Source organism: Gadus morhua, chromosome 5 (genome assembly GCF_902167405.1).
Source record: "Gadus morhua chromosome 5, gadMor3.0, whole genome shotgun sequence".
Taxonomy (NCBI): Eukaryota; Metazoa; Chordata; class Actinopteri; order Gadiformes; family Gadidae; genus Gadus; species Gadus morhua.
In genome coordinates, this window is record NC_044052.1 from 7217556 (window position 1) to 7234102 (window position 16547).

General features: G+C 42.0%; 2 protein-coding genes across 2 annotated transcripts in view; one reads left to right on the forward strand and one right to left on the reverse strand.

The window, feature by feature from the left end:
• The window catches only part of crybg1a (crystallin beta-gamma domain containing 1a), a 43461-nt gene extending 32645 nt beyond the window's left edge, over positions 1-10816 (reverse strand). Inside the window, exon 1 of the mRNA XM_030357541.1 lies at positions 10357-10816. Within this exon, the coding sequence (XP_030213401.1) occupies positions 10357-10685 (329 nt within the window). The 5' untranslated portion in view covers positions 10686-10816. The remainder of the gene's footprint in view (positions 1-10356) is intronic.
• A 942-nt stretch (positions 10817-11758) lies between these two features.
• On the forward strand, positions 11759-16336 carry ccr6b (chemokine (C-C motif) receptor 6b). Its single transcript, XM_030357375.1, has 2 exons — positions 11759-12103; positions 14833-16336. Exons 1-2 carry the CDS (start codon positions 12101-12103, stop codon positions 15934-15936), a joined length of 1107 nt encoding a protein of 368 aa, XP_030213235.1. The 5' UTR covers positions 11759-12100; the 3' UTR covers positions 15937-16336.
• The last annotated feature ends 211 nt before the right edge of the window (positions 16337-16547 follow it).

A 16547-nucleotide genomic window follows, 5' to 3' on the forward strand; every position in this document is an offset into this window, starting at 1 on the left:
TTGAGAAATGTTTGCTTTGAGTTTTCTGGATGTGTTTTGCTTATCAATAGACATTTTGCTCAGACCCCATTAATCACCGCTTGCGGTTATATTTGTTATTGTTCTTAATGATCAAGACTCCTTATAAATTAATATTTGCAGTTCTACCTGTTATCCACAAGAGGGAGCAGGTAGACCGACTGTCTTGTTGTTGACGGAGGCTCTGTCTAAATTGGCGCATTTCAGACAGAGCCGAAGTGTATTGCAGTCAAAGATGAGTCATGAGAATCAACCCCATTAAAGCAGAAAAAGTTCAAACATTCTGACGAAACTTTAGGACGTAATAGAGCAATTCATTAAATTGAACAAAGTAGTCAGACCATGGAAAATACTGAATTGGAAACATCTTGTTTTTTGTCTAGCAAAGCTAGGAGCCTTTAAGTGGTTTAATGTGCAGAATTATTAATGTTAATCCCAGTCAAAGAGTAGGACTATACAACGAAAGTGGCTGAGTTAGGATAGCCTATACAGTAGGTAGACAGTTATAAACGATAGCCTACCTGTTGCTCTCGATTTTCTGATAATCAAACAAGTAATTAAAGATATCTCCATGAGCTAATAAATTATCTTGGCAACCACCCAAATGCACCAACTGTTTCTCAAAGTTTAAAAATGACCAAACTGATTTTCACTACTCTCCTTAACCTGCAGACAAATTGACAGCATATAGAACAAATCCAACGAATTTCTTTGTCTTCAAACTACCATTATATTGACAAATTACTTAATACTGTCTTTGCTTTGTTGTTGCTTTTGCCCTGAAGCTAACAGACTATTCTGCACCAAAATGTATTGAAGAAATGTTAAAAATGTTCAACTTTCATAAGTGAGAGCCGACAACGTTTAAAGGGGTGGCATGGTAAGAAAACGTAACAATTGAGAAATCTTTGAGCGTTTAAGGACATTCGACCTGTAGGCCTGGAGGCCAGATATTATATACTAAAGTGCATTTCAATAATGAGCAGAAAGGGGTTAGGCAACCTGCTATGCTACAGACAGTGGGGTTTGAACCTGCTAGTCAGACCACAGAACTAATCTACCTTCCTGCCCCCATTGCGTCGTTCTTGAATATGACTCTTCCCCATAACCTTGTTAGTGCCCAACGTGGATAACTGCAGGCTGAAAGGTTTCCCGGGGGAATGCTGTCGACACCAAGGCAGAACTAGCTGCAACTCGTCTGAGGACAGACAAAAGCAGTATTGTTAGAACTGCATTTCTACTTTTGAATGGCTTTGATTGCTGTTCAGCGGTTTGATACACCATGGAAACTGGCAGAAATTCACGACTGCTTGAAGTGGGCTTTTCTATTTGACTGTTACAGTTTAACTGCCTCCAAACCAATCCTATTCATTAAATTGTTTTGTTGTTTTTTATATGGCTGGCAATGCTTGTTATCTCAAGTATTGACTGAATGTTTTTTTCAGAATTGAATGCATTGTTGTTTCTTGATAGGTTGGGGGGAAACCTCGAGGAGAAACCAACAAAGAGAATCAGCTGACATGAGGCTTTCATTTCAGCTGACATCGGGTCTACCAAAGCAAAAAAGGAGGGTCAAATTTTCTGCTTATAGACTGTTATCAACAATTCTTATCACATAACTATTTTGTTATCGTGTGTCATTGTTTCTTGTTTGTCCTGAAGACGATGCTATCAGTCACGTTGGCATGTTGATTAGCATAACATGCAAAGTAAACTATGCAGCTTTTTAGGTCAGGTTACTTTGGGACTGTTCTATTAGGGTTAAGGTTAGGGTTTTCTTGACCATGTTAGCCAAACCCATTGAGTAGCAAGGCCCGCCCTAAGAGAGATTATTGTTGAAGTTATTATAGTTGGTGCGGTGGTGTTGTAACTACATAAAAAATCTTAAAACCAAATCAATTGGCTGATATGCAGACATTTGGAGACGTACACACACATACTTGCACATGCTTGTGCCCCCCCCCCCCCCCCCCCAAAACACACACACGCAACACTAGTCACAAGTTTACACAAGTTTAATGCATCGTCACACATAGCATACACCGACCAACAGACAAAACACACACACACACACACACACACACACACACACACACACACACACACACACACACACACACACACACACACACACACACACACACATACACACACAGTGAAATCTAATGCAAATTTATTGTGCAATGCTCTCTGTGATGCCAACGGCCAATATGCATGTGAACAGTTATGACAGAGATGTATCACACACAGGCAATACACACACAGGCAACAACAGACAGACAGACAGACAGACAGACAGAGCACAGGGGCACTAAGGAGGTGAACCCAGGCCAAGCAGTAGGCCAGAGTAACGACCGCTAAGTGAAACAAGGGATGGATTGCCTTCAACAAGTGACTCAGCCACGGCGAGGGCTTATGAGGGCAATATGACTCACTGTGTGCTGCAGGCGGTAGAGAGAAATAACCACTGTTGGAGGGTTTGGACTTCACCAAGAACACACAACATGATTAAAAGAAAGAAAAAAGGTATATTCGTGCTTATTCCCTTCTGGTTTGAGGCAGTGAGGAGGGTTCGATGGCCACGGTTAAAATACCCCACACACACACACAATTACTTGCACGCGAAGCAAGCTAGCATCTTTGTTATACCGGCCGCGATGTAGCCTTCGCGCTGCAAATTCAATGCAGCTGTGGCTTTATCAAAGCCACTGGGTATTTGGGAGTGTCTGGAGAAAAAATAAATATACACACAAAAAAAGATACAAAGACAATCTAGTGAGTGTTTTGCAGATGAGGGGTGGGACCCGACGGCCCAGTAGTAGGCTGCAGCTATTCTCCCCAGGTTCCACTTCCAGGACATCTAACTGGACCACTGCTGAGGAGGTTTTTAGGTGTGGAAACTGGATCCCAGATTGTTTACATGGAAACTGCTTGGTTTTTAAATTCTAAAAACAATGGGCGAACGTTTATAGAATAAACATAACTCATAACATGCTTTGGGTACAAATGCCTACTGCAAAATTCTAAATAGTGAACATACGCAAGGCGTTTGCGGCCTTTCTTGTACACAGAGGGCTGTGATGCTTCCTCTTCCAACTGTAAGACTGATCTGTGCCCTAACTTGCCTGACTAGAGTTTCAGTAGAGGTGACGATGTGTGGTGTGTACGTTCAGTTGTGTGTCGTTCTGTGTGTTGCGGTTGCACATGACCAGAGGGCATTTACATGTATGCACCGAGACAATGACTATGTTGCAACAAAGAGATTGCAGCTCCTTGTCCTAAATTAGTTTACTCTGGGAGGCTCCCTTGCTTCACTTCTTTCTTTGCTCGTGTCTTGTTTTGATTTTATATTTCTCCTATCTCTGTGATTAGGCAACAGATACGTGAGATAACCAACACAAGAAGCTACAACAGCGCTTTTTTAAAGTTTTGTGTATTTATATAAAACGTCACATTATTCACTAACATATTCAGAAGTCTCTCTGTACAATATGATAAAATTTTTACTTATTTAATGAATTGAAGTTGAAGAACACGATGAAGAGAGTCTGATAAGGAAATGTTCTTAACTTCAGGAAAAAATAAGCGCATGCTCCTCCTTGTACACAATGGAAAACTACAATATTAAGATGTATCAATCTACAAACCACTTTAAAGATTCCAAGATGTGTGCATTTGTGTGTGTGTGCGCTTGCATGAGTGTGTATTTGCATGATGTTAAATTGATGTTTCTATGAGTGTGCATGAGTGTCTGTATGTCTACATAATGTATTCTAACTGTGTGTGTGTGTGTGTGCGTGTGTGTGTGCGTGTGTGTGTTTTTTATGTGTCTTGTTTCAGTAAATGGTGCTGTTTACTCAAGGCCTCCCATGCTTACTGCCCCACTGCCTTAGTTGAAAAGGAGTTTGAGAATCTAGCACTACACAAAGCAGTAGCTTCTCTTCAAGCTGGCTTGAAGAGAAGGTCAAGCCAGCTTTTGCCCTTCTGCCCATCAGCATCAGAGAGGGGTTTTAATGTAGGACTTAGCGCCTCACCACACACTGCAAAATGAGCAAGCACGTGGAGAATGTGATCGCCATGTATGAATAGGGGCGCATAGAAATAAGTATCAAAAGACGATATTTAGAATTGACTTAGCGATACACAATAACATATGTATATATACACTCAAGTCCAGAGACACAGATGTATGACCATGCATATGTACACAAACACACAGAATAACATTATTATTCATTCTGATTGATCAAAACAATCAAAAATTAATGACTTGGTCGAACAGCAGATCCAACAAGCCAATCTTATCACAGAGGCATGGGGTAACCACCCTAGCAAATGGAACAGACCAGTCAGTCTAGGTGCGTACTCACGCGCGCATGCATGCATGCACACGCGCACACACGCATGCACGCACCCACACCCTTATGCTCACACACGCATACACACGCACGCACACACATTCAGACATAACCTCTCTCACGCAGGCCAGAGATAAGCAGGGACTTGGACTTGGCTGTTTGTTGTTTGGTTACTGTCAGCGGTGCCAACTCTTTGTTGAGGTTAGTCTTTTTCTGGAGAAATTATGACGCATAGCCTCAAATATCTTAGACCTCTGACATGTAAAAAAACACAACAACCACAGCATTAGTTATTGGTGTACTTCCCTGTTGATTCTACTGTAAGCCACTGACGAAAACAAAACTAAATGGAGGGGCAACCGATATCTCTGTGAAACTCTGCATTCAAATTGCATCTGTAGTCCACAAAACTATGTTCTAAGTGTTAATATTTCAATGTATAGAAATATCATAGAAATATCTTAACCGTGTTTACGCTCATGATCAGAGTGCAGAACAAAGTCGTTAATGCAGGAATCCCGTATGGTTTGACAGACCTGTTTTCACAGAGTTCTGTATGTGCATCCTTTCTAAAGCACTTGACCTCCGACACTTGGTGGTCGGAGGTCTATTTGCTTACGAGCACCGTGTCATGCAACCCTCATGGTGATGAAGTACGAGGTCTTACAAACATATTTAACCGTGTTGACAGTGATGGCTTTTGATGAGCTTGAAGTGCTGACAGAACTAAACCATTTTCCGAAAATGGAATGAATTTCTGAAGGATGGGTTCAACAAAACACAAATAAACGACCACACAGAAAATAAAAAAATGCAAAGTAAGTATTGTAAAGTAACTGTTGTATGTTGAGAGTGTGACCTTCAAGCCTAACAATTCATGTCACCTAAATTTGACCCAACGTGACTCTCTAAATGTGTTGGCGGTCGCACTCTTATCTCTAACGCACGGCTATTATGATTCAGATGTATTCATCCAGCCTACCTAGCTGTTTCTGCCTACTAATAAAAACAATAGGTGTCATGTTGAGGTAAACAGCTGCCTGATTTGGCCTATGCTGTCTCGAATTAAGTTTCAGAGACAAAGGCATGAGCTGCAGGACTTGAGTGTTGTAATAAGTATGCGTCATGGATGGGTAATTTATTTCAAAATCAGCTTCCCTGGAGGGACAAGCTTCGTTGGAGACAGGTTATAGAACGTAGATCCGGTTCTGCAACATCTGATTCCAAATACCTGGTGGTGTAATGCCAAGTCACAGACTATCATGGGCTACATTGGTAGCAAAGGCTAAGCAGTGGGCCGACCGAAAATGATAAACCCTCTCTGGAATCTCAAGAGCAACTTGACTGAGGCCACATATATGCTATTCAACTTGTGTCAAATCTCTCCTATTTCTTAACCCTTACACAATAGATATTTAACGACCACTCGAAGAGGATTCTAGACTAGGATTCTATTATTTTGTACCTAATTTATTAGATTAAAGCACAAGTAGATGAATGAATATGAATGAATATGACTAAGTCGTTTTTGTACTACTTTTTCTACTACGGAATACAGAACTGAGCAAAACAAAACAAACATTACGTTTTTCTGTGACACTCACAAGAAGTGAGCGTTTTCACTTATTTAAAGTGTTACCTTAGTGTCATACTATAGAATGTGTTAGTTTGAACAATGTGACGGGTCGGCCTCCTATCTGGGTCCTCAGTGTCTTTTTATATCTCCAGTAGATAGCTGCTTTTAAAAATGTAGCTTTGTGCATTCTTTGAGAATAACTGAATATCATCATGGACAGGGAGCGGGTGGGAAAGAGGGAGGGGAGGGGGTGGCAGTGGCAGTTACAACAGTTCATCGTTTAGATCTGTTTCGACCTGAAGAGAAATCAACAGCTCAATTACTTATTTGATCACGTTGTTATTTAAAGTTTCACATATCATATGATATGACTAATGCACCCTCTGCATATCGGTCTCGCTCTCTTTGTCCATATCTCTCTCTCTCACTGGCCCTCTCTTTCTCTCATGGTTTTTTCAAAGCGATGACATGATCTTCCTCTGGAAGTCAAACATTTTATAAGATTATGTCATATTAGCCGTCATGGTACCGTCCACCACCTGTGGTCGCTTGCAGTCCCCCAGAGGTGTTTAAATGGTACCTTATCAACCAATTTGCCATTCAATCAATCAATTAATCAATCAATCAGTCAAGCAATCAATCAATCAATCAGGCCTACAGTCAGATGTCCACATTCCACCTGTAGGCATCTGTGAGCAAGATGATCCCTTAATGCTCCTCAATCATCTCAAATCATTGTCAGAGTCACGTTGGACAAAAGCTTCTGCTGAATGAAGCTGGATGAATAATAGTAAATATATACCCCAGCGTATTAATCAATGAACCACAGCGGGGCCATTTTCCTTCGGTCTGTACACACACAGTCCCTCGTGTTCCTCCCTGTTCCCCGCCAGCCGAATGCCTTGATCTACCACCGTATACTAAGTAGAACGATCCGGAACGAAGAATCATGGCCGGTCTTCTGTGTGGATGTTTCAATTAAAGTTGGGAACAGAAACAGGAGCTTCCTGGGGCTGATATGGACACAGGCTTCGCACTACAGTTTGCAAACTAGAAAACAACTTTCATTCCCCCTCAGTGTACCAGGCGATGTCAATCGTTATCTGTCCATCTGGATTGTTTGCTCAGGCACCCCTCACACATCAGAGTCACACCAGGTTAAACACAGCTGCATGCTTTCAATATTAACACATTAGTGATCATGTCCTGTACCAACACTGGCTATATCATCAACAGCAGCAGCACTTTATCTTTACTTGTCCAGCAACATGTGCTGTCATTTCCTGTATGAGCTGGGTATCACTACTGTGATAAAGGTCCATTACAGAAGCCAGATGGTTGACTCCAGTATGTGGGAGGGACTTTTACTTTCTAAACTCGTAGCTCAACCCTCTGCTTAAGACCACCATTTATGTTGAGATTCAAGGACCTCCTCCAAGTCCCACACTTTACTTTGCTCTCGTTATGCTGAGCCTGTGTGAGAACCCTTCCTCAAACCCCTGAAGGCAAAACCATAAACAAGAGAGAGTAAAAAGTGTTGACAGAAAACCTGTTGCTCGGTGATCATGTGTGATCATTATTCACCTCTTTAAATATGTGAAATAAGAACACTGTGGTAGTCACCACGGTTGAAAACAGTGAATACATAGGTAAATTAATTATAATAAACGTAACAAGCTTCCTCACATATATACTTTACATTTACATGTTTAGTGCAGGGTTTCCCAAGAGGGCAAAAGAAAGACAACTCACTAAAGATAGTCTGTGCAAACAATGTACTGATAGTCCAGACAGTAGTCTATAAACTATTAGGCTTGGCCAGGTGTGTTCTGACTCATTAATAGTAAGGCAATAATAAAGATATGTTGTATCAGAGCGATCATATTGAAACGTGGAAATGTGAATTAGCTTTAGCAAAAGAGAAATTGACCATATGTTTAGAGTTATGTTGCAATACAGTCCAAGGTTTAAAAACCTGACATAAGCTGACACCGCCACTGGTTTTTAAAACATGTAATTAGCATTCTCTCCAAAGAGGTTCCACTGCTCAGAGTAGTTGATTGGCAGGTCAAATCAATTGCATGTGCTGACGTTGCAAAAACTGAACACAGACAAAAGTCCTTTTTGAAATAGCTGCTTTTATAATGACCCATTTAGCCAGTTGTATTTACCACTATTACAAGGTCATTCTTGTATTAGGAATATGGCCCTTGTATTGGAACCATAACATCAACTCCATCCAAAATAATCTAACATAATGCATGCATGCATTCTACTTCAATACCAATTAACATGCATGGAGACTGGATGGAATCTATTGGCATAACAGCCGTATTAGACCATAGAGCCATCTTATTTAATTTGACTTGCTGTGGGTCTACTTCAGTGTTATTTTTTAACAAGATTTAGCAAACGGCGTTCAACGGCTGTGTTCCAAAAGCGTCCCACTGAGCGTCCCACACAATGTGTGTTAGTTGATACGAGTAGCTCTACATCCATGCATGGAATATATAGGCCTACAGTGTGCAGCACTACAGCCCGCTGGCACATTATTAACGTTCTATCAACGTTCAGTCAGCGTCACTGAACCCTAGCCACCAGCTATTGGCCATTCGTTACCGTCCCTGCACAGCAGGTTTCTATGGGCAGCCTGCAAGAGACTAATGGAAGGCGGTCTCGTGCTCACATCACTGAAGCATTTTGCCATCTGTCTATATACAGTAGGGAAGGCAAACATGACTAGGTGTAGCCACGCACACACATCATCTCAAATGAGTCATGTTGTTTTCCGCATTTGAGTTGAGTTTTCAAAAATACAAACAGAAAGAGGACTGAGCTGATCGAGAAGGTATCCTTGTAAAGGTTGATTTTGTAGTTAGTTATAATTATATATCTAAGCCTACTGACATGAATGGATGTAACTTTGGGAAGGGTGGTAGCTTAATGGCCAATGGCCCTACTACACCAACATCAAGTAATGACCGAATAGGCCTACTTACCCAAAGAAATCATAAAAAAAATATAAGATTGTAATTGTACATCTGTAAAACCCTCTGTTTCCCATCCAATGGTAGAAATCTGTGTCTAATTTGATTATAATGTAGGGGTCTTAGCCAAAGACAATATCAACAGATTGTAGACTTGTGGCTGTGGCTGTTATGGAAGGGATGTCAGCATACTGCGCTGTGTTGGGGAAATGCTTTGAATTTAAGCCTTTCTAAGAAAAGTCGATAGGGTTTATATGTGGTCGATAGGGTTTACATGTGGTCGATAGTGTTTAAATGTGGGTGATAGTGTTTAAATGTGGGCGATAGTGTTTAAATGTGGTCGATAGGGTTTACATGTGGTCCATAGTGTTTAAATGTGGGCGATAGTGTTTACATGTGGTCGATAGGGTTTACATGTGGTCCAAAGTGTTTAAATATGGTCGATAGTGTTTGCATGTGGACTGTGGTCGATAGTGTTTAAATGTGATCGTTAGTGTTTAATTATGGTCAATAGTGTTTAAATGTTCTTTTCCCTCTCTCCACCTCATCCCTCACTCTCCACCTCAAGCTGGTGTGTGGTGAGCGTTCTGGCGCCGATTGGCTGCCGTGCATCACCCAAATGGGTGCTACATACTGGTGGTGGTTAGTGAGGTCCCCCCCCCCCCCCCCCCCCTTCACTGTAGGCGTCTTTGAGTGTCTAGAAAAGCGCTAAATAAATTCAATGAATTATTATTATTATTATTAAGAACGGAACCAGAATCTGGTTTGATTATATATTATGTAATATGGTTATGATTCTGATAATCTTTACTATGATTATTATCCATTGTGCCTATGAATTCTAAACGTAACTGTAATTGCAAAAACCACTTCTGTTCAGAACTATATATAATTGTTTTAAACTTGAACTTCAAACCCCTGCCTTTTTGTTTCCCAATGAGAACACCGTTGTCCATCTTGTCTCTCCTCTGAACAACAACATGACGTGATAGTCGAGGCGGAACTCGAATAGTAGCCTACTACACCACATTTAAATAACTGAACGTGGGCCAACACTGTCAACCTATCCGGGGTTTGTATGCCAAAACCGCCTCACACCTTCACAAGTTCATCGTTGGCGGTTCTCGAGAGGCCGGCCATAGACACACAGCCCATTATAGGGCTATTTGGCGGTGCGGTGAAGGGCATGTAGCCTACCTCTATCCACCGATTTAGGGCTTTGATTATAATTGTCAATTATTGGACATGTGTTGTTTAAAAACAGTGGCATACATACAATTAAGCAATAAGCTGCCACAATAAACAAAACATGAATGCTTTAATAGTGTTGGCCTATGAAGTGAATAAATATGAGCTTCCTGGGGCTGATATGGACACAGGCTGCGCACTACAGTTTGCAAACTAGAAAACAACTTACAATTGACTCTTGGTCTCCGAATCATCGGTTTCATGGAAAAATAATTCGCTTGATTCGGCGTGCTTTGATTTCTTCTTTTTTTTCTTAAAGCTCAGGATTCTTTTGAGGGTCGACCCAGGCCGCAGCTCCACGTCCTGAATGCCCTCCACTGGTACCGGACCGGACGGTGAGGTGGGGGGCAGGTCCGGCGGACTGCCCGGTGCCACCGCCACATCTCGGAGAGACTGCGAGCGAGCATACTTCTTCCTCTCTGCATCAATCTCATTCTCCTTATCCAGTGACTTGTGTTTGAACAAATGCTTGATTTTCAGCGAACTGGACTTGCTCATTGTGTCTTCAACAAATGTAATAAAAGAAGAAAAGTTTATAAAAGAAAGTTAGAAGGCAGTACCGCGAAACCGTTTCCATCGCACGTCGAAGTCAATGTAAAAATGTGCGCTCCACAAACCAGACGAGCGAGTCAACTGACATGTCCATGCCGGTGTCGAACGCTTCAGGTGCAGGTTGGTCTCACCTCTTTTACTGGGGAAGGCCTACCTCCTCTGGGTCCTAAAGAGGTCGAATCCCATAAACATTCCTAACACTTGCACTCGGTCAATGACACTTGCAGACGGTTGACGAGCGTCTCCTTGTGTATGCGTGCGTGCGTGCGTGTTATAACATTTTATTCGTGTGCATGCAAAGTCGACTGTTGCTTACCCTAAGGATGTGTTTGATAACAATTTCATCTCATATATAAAGTAATACATCCAAACAAATCATAGTGAACTCTCTTCTCACACTTACAGGCCGTCTTCTTCACCCAGAATGTCAAACTATAAACCGTTTCATAATGAATAGCACTATCTGCTTGACATTTCAAGGCCTACATCCATAGCGAAAACTAAATAATTTCAATCTGCAAACCAGATTTACAGATTTTACTATGTCCATAAACAACATGGACATAGCAAATGCATATAGATGATTGAGTGACTCGATACAAAAAGTTCCTCGAAATGTAGGTAGGCCTATTCAAGTCCCCTCTTGGCTACTTCTTTAAAAGAAATCAAAAAAACACATTTGAAGTTATATTTTGACAAAATAACTTAAAACTAAACTCTGTATTATGTTTTTGTATTTTTTAAATGACCAGAAATAGAGGTCCACACTTGACACTTGGTCGATGAAAACCGATAGTCCCCTGATAGGGTAAACGTGTAGGCCTATGTGTGTGTGTGTGTGTGTGTGTGTGTGTGTGTGTGTGTGTGTGTGTGTGTGTGTGTGTGTGTGTGTGTGTGTGTGTGTGTGTGTGTGTGTGTGTGTGTGTGTGTGCGTGCGTGCGTGCGTGCGTGCGTTTGTGCGTGCGTGTATGTGCATGTCTGCGTGTGTGTGTGTGTATGTGCATGCCTGCGTGCGTGTGCGTGGTGTGTTTGTGATATACACGCGCCACGCATGTATGAATATGTATCTCTGTGTGAGTGGGTGTCGTAGGCTAGTCAAAGAGAAGCTGAAAACATTTTCGTTCTTTGAAGTTGATAGCATAGTCCCACCAATGACAACGGTTTTTTCAAAAAGAAGAGGTGAAACATGAATCGAGCTACGCAGTAGTAGGTTGAAAAGCTCTCAAGCAGATACGTGCGTTCAGCAGCCTATTTGATGATTCAGAAGGGACAGGACAAAGAGTATCTAGCGATCGTGTTGCTGTTTTTTGCCACAAATCATTTGATTGAGAAGATATGCTTTGAAAACCAAGCCTTGCTAAATGGTAAGAGGAAAAGTACACCTGTACACACCGATTTATTTATTCACTTTTAGTATGCCAAGATAGGAATTGAATTGCCATACATAACAAAAAATACATTTCCTTTAGACAAAGTGCATATAGAGGTTTAAACGCTTTAGTATTAGTCAAAGTGTACTCATGCATTTACTTATTAAAGTATTATAATATGATCACAACTAAAATTAAGGGCTATTTAGAAGGCTGTGTGAATGCTTTGTTCTAGGAATATACTGATTTCCTGAACTCATTGAAATTTGATTTCACAAATAACGTGGCGGGTTAATATTATATTTGCCTGATAAAAATAAAGAAGAGCAAGACCAAGGGCTGGCAATATTTACAACAGGAAGTAATGTATGCATATGTTAAAAGACACGTTTTCATCTCTGCTTCAATGTGGAACTAAACACTGCCATGCTCTATCCAGTTACCTTTGTGTTGATTGAGTTCTAACGAGTGCAAATAACCAAAGAAATTGAGGACTGAAAAAAGAGTTTGCAAAAGTGTCACCCTCAAAATATCCATGCATTATTTGACTGTTTGCTACTATAACAGGCTAAGTAATTAAGAAATAAAGCTCAGAATGTTGTTATTATAAAAAAAAACCTATTCGATTATTTTCAAGCACAAAACATTTGCTTTTAAGCAAGGCATTTAGTAAGGCAAGCCCATAAAGCCAAAAGTGCATATAAAACAGATTATCTCCTGACATTCAACATCTGTGTGGTGTGCGGGCTGTATGTTTGTGTGTGTGTGTGTGTGTGTGTGTGTGTGTGTGTGTGTGTGTGTGTGTGTGTGTGTGTGTGTGTGTGTGTGTGTGTGTGTGTGTGTGTGTGTGTGTGTGTGTGTGAATGAGTGGGTGTGTGGGTGTGTGCGTGTCTGTGTGTGTGTGTGTGTCCTGAACAACATTAACAAACTTTTTTGCGACTCGAACGTGGCTGTGGTGGGCACGAAAAACTAAGTCTCAAAAGAAAAACTGAACAAATGAGATACAAAGCCAGTCCATCTCCATGATGCATTTTATGAAAGCGGTCACGCAAGGGTTCATTTTCTTCCTTGTTGGGGCCATCTTGGTCCAACTGGTTTGGTTCAGCCCAATGAAACATCTGAAATCACAACATCCAAACATCAGTTATCAAACAACTTAAGCACAAACATCAAACAATCGTAGTTATAGATATCTATATCTATATCGTTTATGATTCACGTCAAGATGATAGATATTGACACCTTTCCCGTAATAATTGTTGTAGTTCTTCCAGCCCTAGTAGTGGTAGACTTCTTTGACCTTGTTATAATCTGTTACACAGTCTTAGTTTTCAACAGCATAACCCACGCTGGTTTATCAGCGGATTTGGCCTCATTGTGGTTAGCGGATGGTGCTTACCTTATCAGCTCCCCGATCAGATTCACTGAGCTTTCACGGAGGAGGTATGCTTTTATCTAAATGGGTCACCACAGAATTTATTTTGTTTTGAAATGATCTGAAGGCAATTGTTCAACATTGAATGTTCCTTCTGCATTACCTTACTCATTATTAATGGATCATTTGATCGAGACAGATACACTGTACGAAGACAGTGAGGTTAAAATAAGGTCAACGGAGAACATGTTACAATAGCACAAGGTGAAATGGAATTAAACTGAGCACAATAATCAATCCATCTAAAATGTAGAAGTAAAATAGTTACAGAAAACTAGACATGAGTACAAGTTGGTTGCTGATTAATTTGGTAACTCTTTAGAATTTGAAGTGATCGGATAAGGAGTTGCATGGATAAGCATGAATTGGACAGAAAAGCTGTCTGAGCAATGGTGGTTTTTTAAAGGAATCTGTACAGTTGGTGCTTGAAGCTGCAGAACTGTAGTCTCTTGATGTATTTACAGAGGCTGATGAGCAAGTCCATTTAACATTTAAACACAAGCTTTACATATGAAAATCAATGTAGTTGCAAAGGAGTAAATGTTGGTAGGACTACCTTTGTTAGATTTTTGTCCTAGAATATCAAGGCTCAGATTTTAAGGACACTATGGATTGCATTACTGACTGGTTGGACTGGGACCAGGTAGTTTAACAATAGTACAGATGTGGACAAGCCATCGACTTTCAGAACAGCAAGGCACAGTCAAATTTCAAGTCATTTCTTGTCAGAAACCGCTACAGTTAGCCTTAATCCGATAACAAATCCTTTTAGCAAAAAAAAAAATAGACCGCAAAAAAATATGCCTCTTTTATATGTTCATTGGGCTCATCTTTACTTCTTCTTTTCTTACTACTTCTTTGGAATGGGAAATCAGATAGTGTATTTCACACTGTTAAGAGTCAAACAGCATACATCAAGCCACACTTTCTCTTGCAAGCTGTTCTGCTACTAGTATCCACCAGTTTCGGTTTCGGCCAGATCCATAATCGGCGTGCATCTGAAGAATTACCATTGCATTTATTTTGCAGGACGTTGATGCACAGATTGAAAATGATAAAGTTCCCTGTGTGTTTCCTGTTCCAATTTAGCAAAAAACCCAACACACTGTTTATGCCCTTTAAAATATGAGTCAAACCATGAAAGTGGTCGTATTGATCGATTCATCATTGAAACGTTCATGTTTTTAAAAGCTTTTTTGAAACCCAGCGTCATTGCCTTTGTCAAGTGTTTCCTACCGCAGCCACTTATTCGCTTCAAAGGTTCCAACTTTGCACATCTATTTCACAGACTTCCTCTATGCTTAACACCACGACCAGCGATTACTCCTATGACGACTGGGGCACTTTACAGCCGGAGAACGACGATATCTGCCCCCTCGACCCCGACCCCGATGGGACCCTGGTGCAGACCTATGTCCACTCCTTCATCTGCGTGTTCGGCCTGATGGGCAACCTCCTGGTCATAGTCACCTACGCCTTCTACAAGAGGAGCCGCACCATGACGGACCTCTTCCTGCTCAACGTGGCCGTGGCCGACCTGCTCTTCGTCGCCACCCTCCCGCTCACCATCTACAACGAGCAGCTGGGCTGGCCCATGGCCCCCGGGGCGTGCAAGGCGGCGAGGGGCCTCTACAGCATTAACCTCTATTCCGGCATGCTCCTGCTGGCGTGCGTCGGCGGCGACCGCTACGTGGCCATCGTCCACGCCCGGCGCTCCTTCGGCGCCGGCTCTCGCTCCCTAATCCAGCGCCGCCTGGTCTGCGGGGCAGTCTGGGGGCTGGCCGTGGCCCTGTCCCTCCCCACTCTCATCTACACGGAGCGTATCGAGGAGGCGGACCTCTTGCGAGATGAGGCCGTGTCTGTGACTTGCGCGCTGAACTTTGACGGCAAGCTGATGAAGGTGCTGGTGCCCGCCCTCCAGGTGGGGGTGGGGTTCCTGCTGCCCCTGGCTCTCATGGCGTTCTGCTACGGCAGCGTGCTGCGCTGCTTGTTCAGGGCGCAGGACGGCGGCCAGAGGCGGAAGGCGGTGCGCGTGGTCCTGGCCGTGGTGGTGGTCTTCGTGGTGTGTCATCTGCCGTACAACGCAGCGCTGCTGAGCCACACCGCCGGGCTGTTCCGGGAGAGGAGCTGCGAGGCGGAGCGGAGGAAGCTCAGCGTCATGGCGTTCAGCCGGAGCGTGGCCTACCTGCACTGCTGCCTCAACCCCGTCCTCTACGCCTTCGTCGGGGTCAAGTTCCGGCGCCACTTCCGGAAGATACTGCAGGACACCTGGTGTCTGGGGAAGAGGTTTGTTCAGCCCGGGTGCTCGTCGTCGAACGCGGCGACCAGCGTGTACGTCTTGGGCCGCAGGTCCACCAGCGTCTCTCAAAATGGGTCGTCTTTTAGTGTGTGAAGACGCAGTAACAATGGCGACCGACAAATTCTTTCAGTTGTTGGACTGTATTAAAAAAAAAAGCAATAGATTTATTTTTCTTTTATGCAGGCCTATACATATGATTATTTAATAAGTAAGGTGCAAAATATTGCTAGATATATGAAGGTCAGAATTCTAGTATTGTTGTTTTGAGTTGTTAGATAAAAGGTTTGAAAAGCTATTTTATTCCATTTATTTCCGGTCTCTGATTGTCACTATTTGTGTAATGAGTTGAACCCTAGTACTTTGATTATTGTAAGCCTATACGCTTAAATAATTGTCCAATTGAGTTCCGAAATTTGAATAATGTAAATGTAATCATTGTTTATATTCTATTATACACAGATGTATACTATCTAATAAAGAACAGTTTCCTTTATTTTCAGTACTTATTTACAGTAGCCCTAATGCATTTAGAAAGTATTATGCTTCATTACAACCATGTAGGCTGCGGTTGTTCTCCTTCTGATAGAAAATACAGAACCAGCAGACAAAAATCAATATTTTGTTCCTGTTTTTGACAAAGTTGTTTCCATATTTGCTTAATAAGCCTAAAGAAAAAATATTACAAAAGTCGGTGAAGGAGAAGA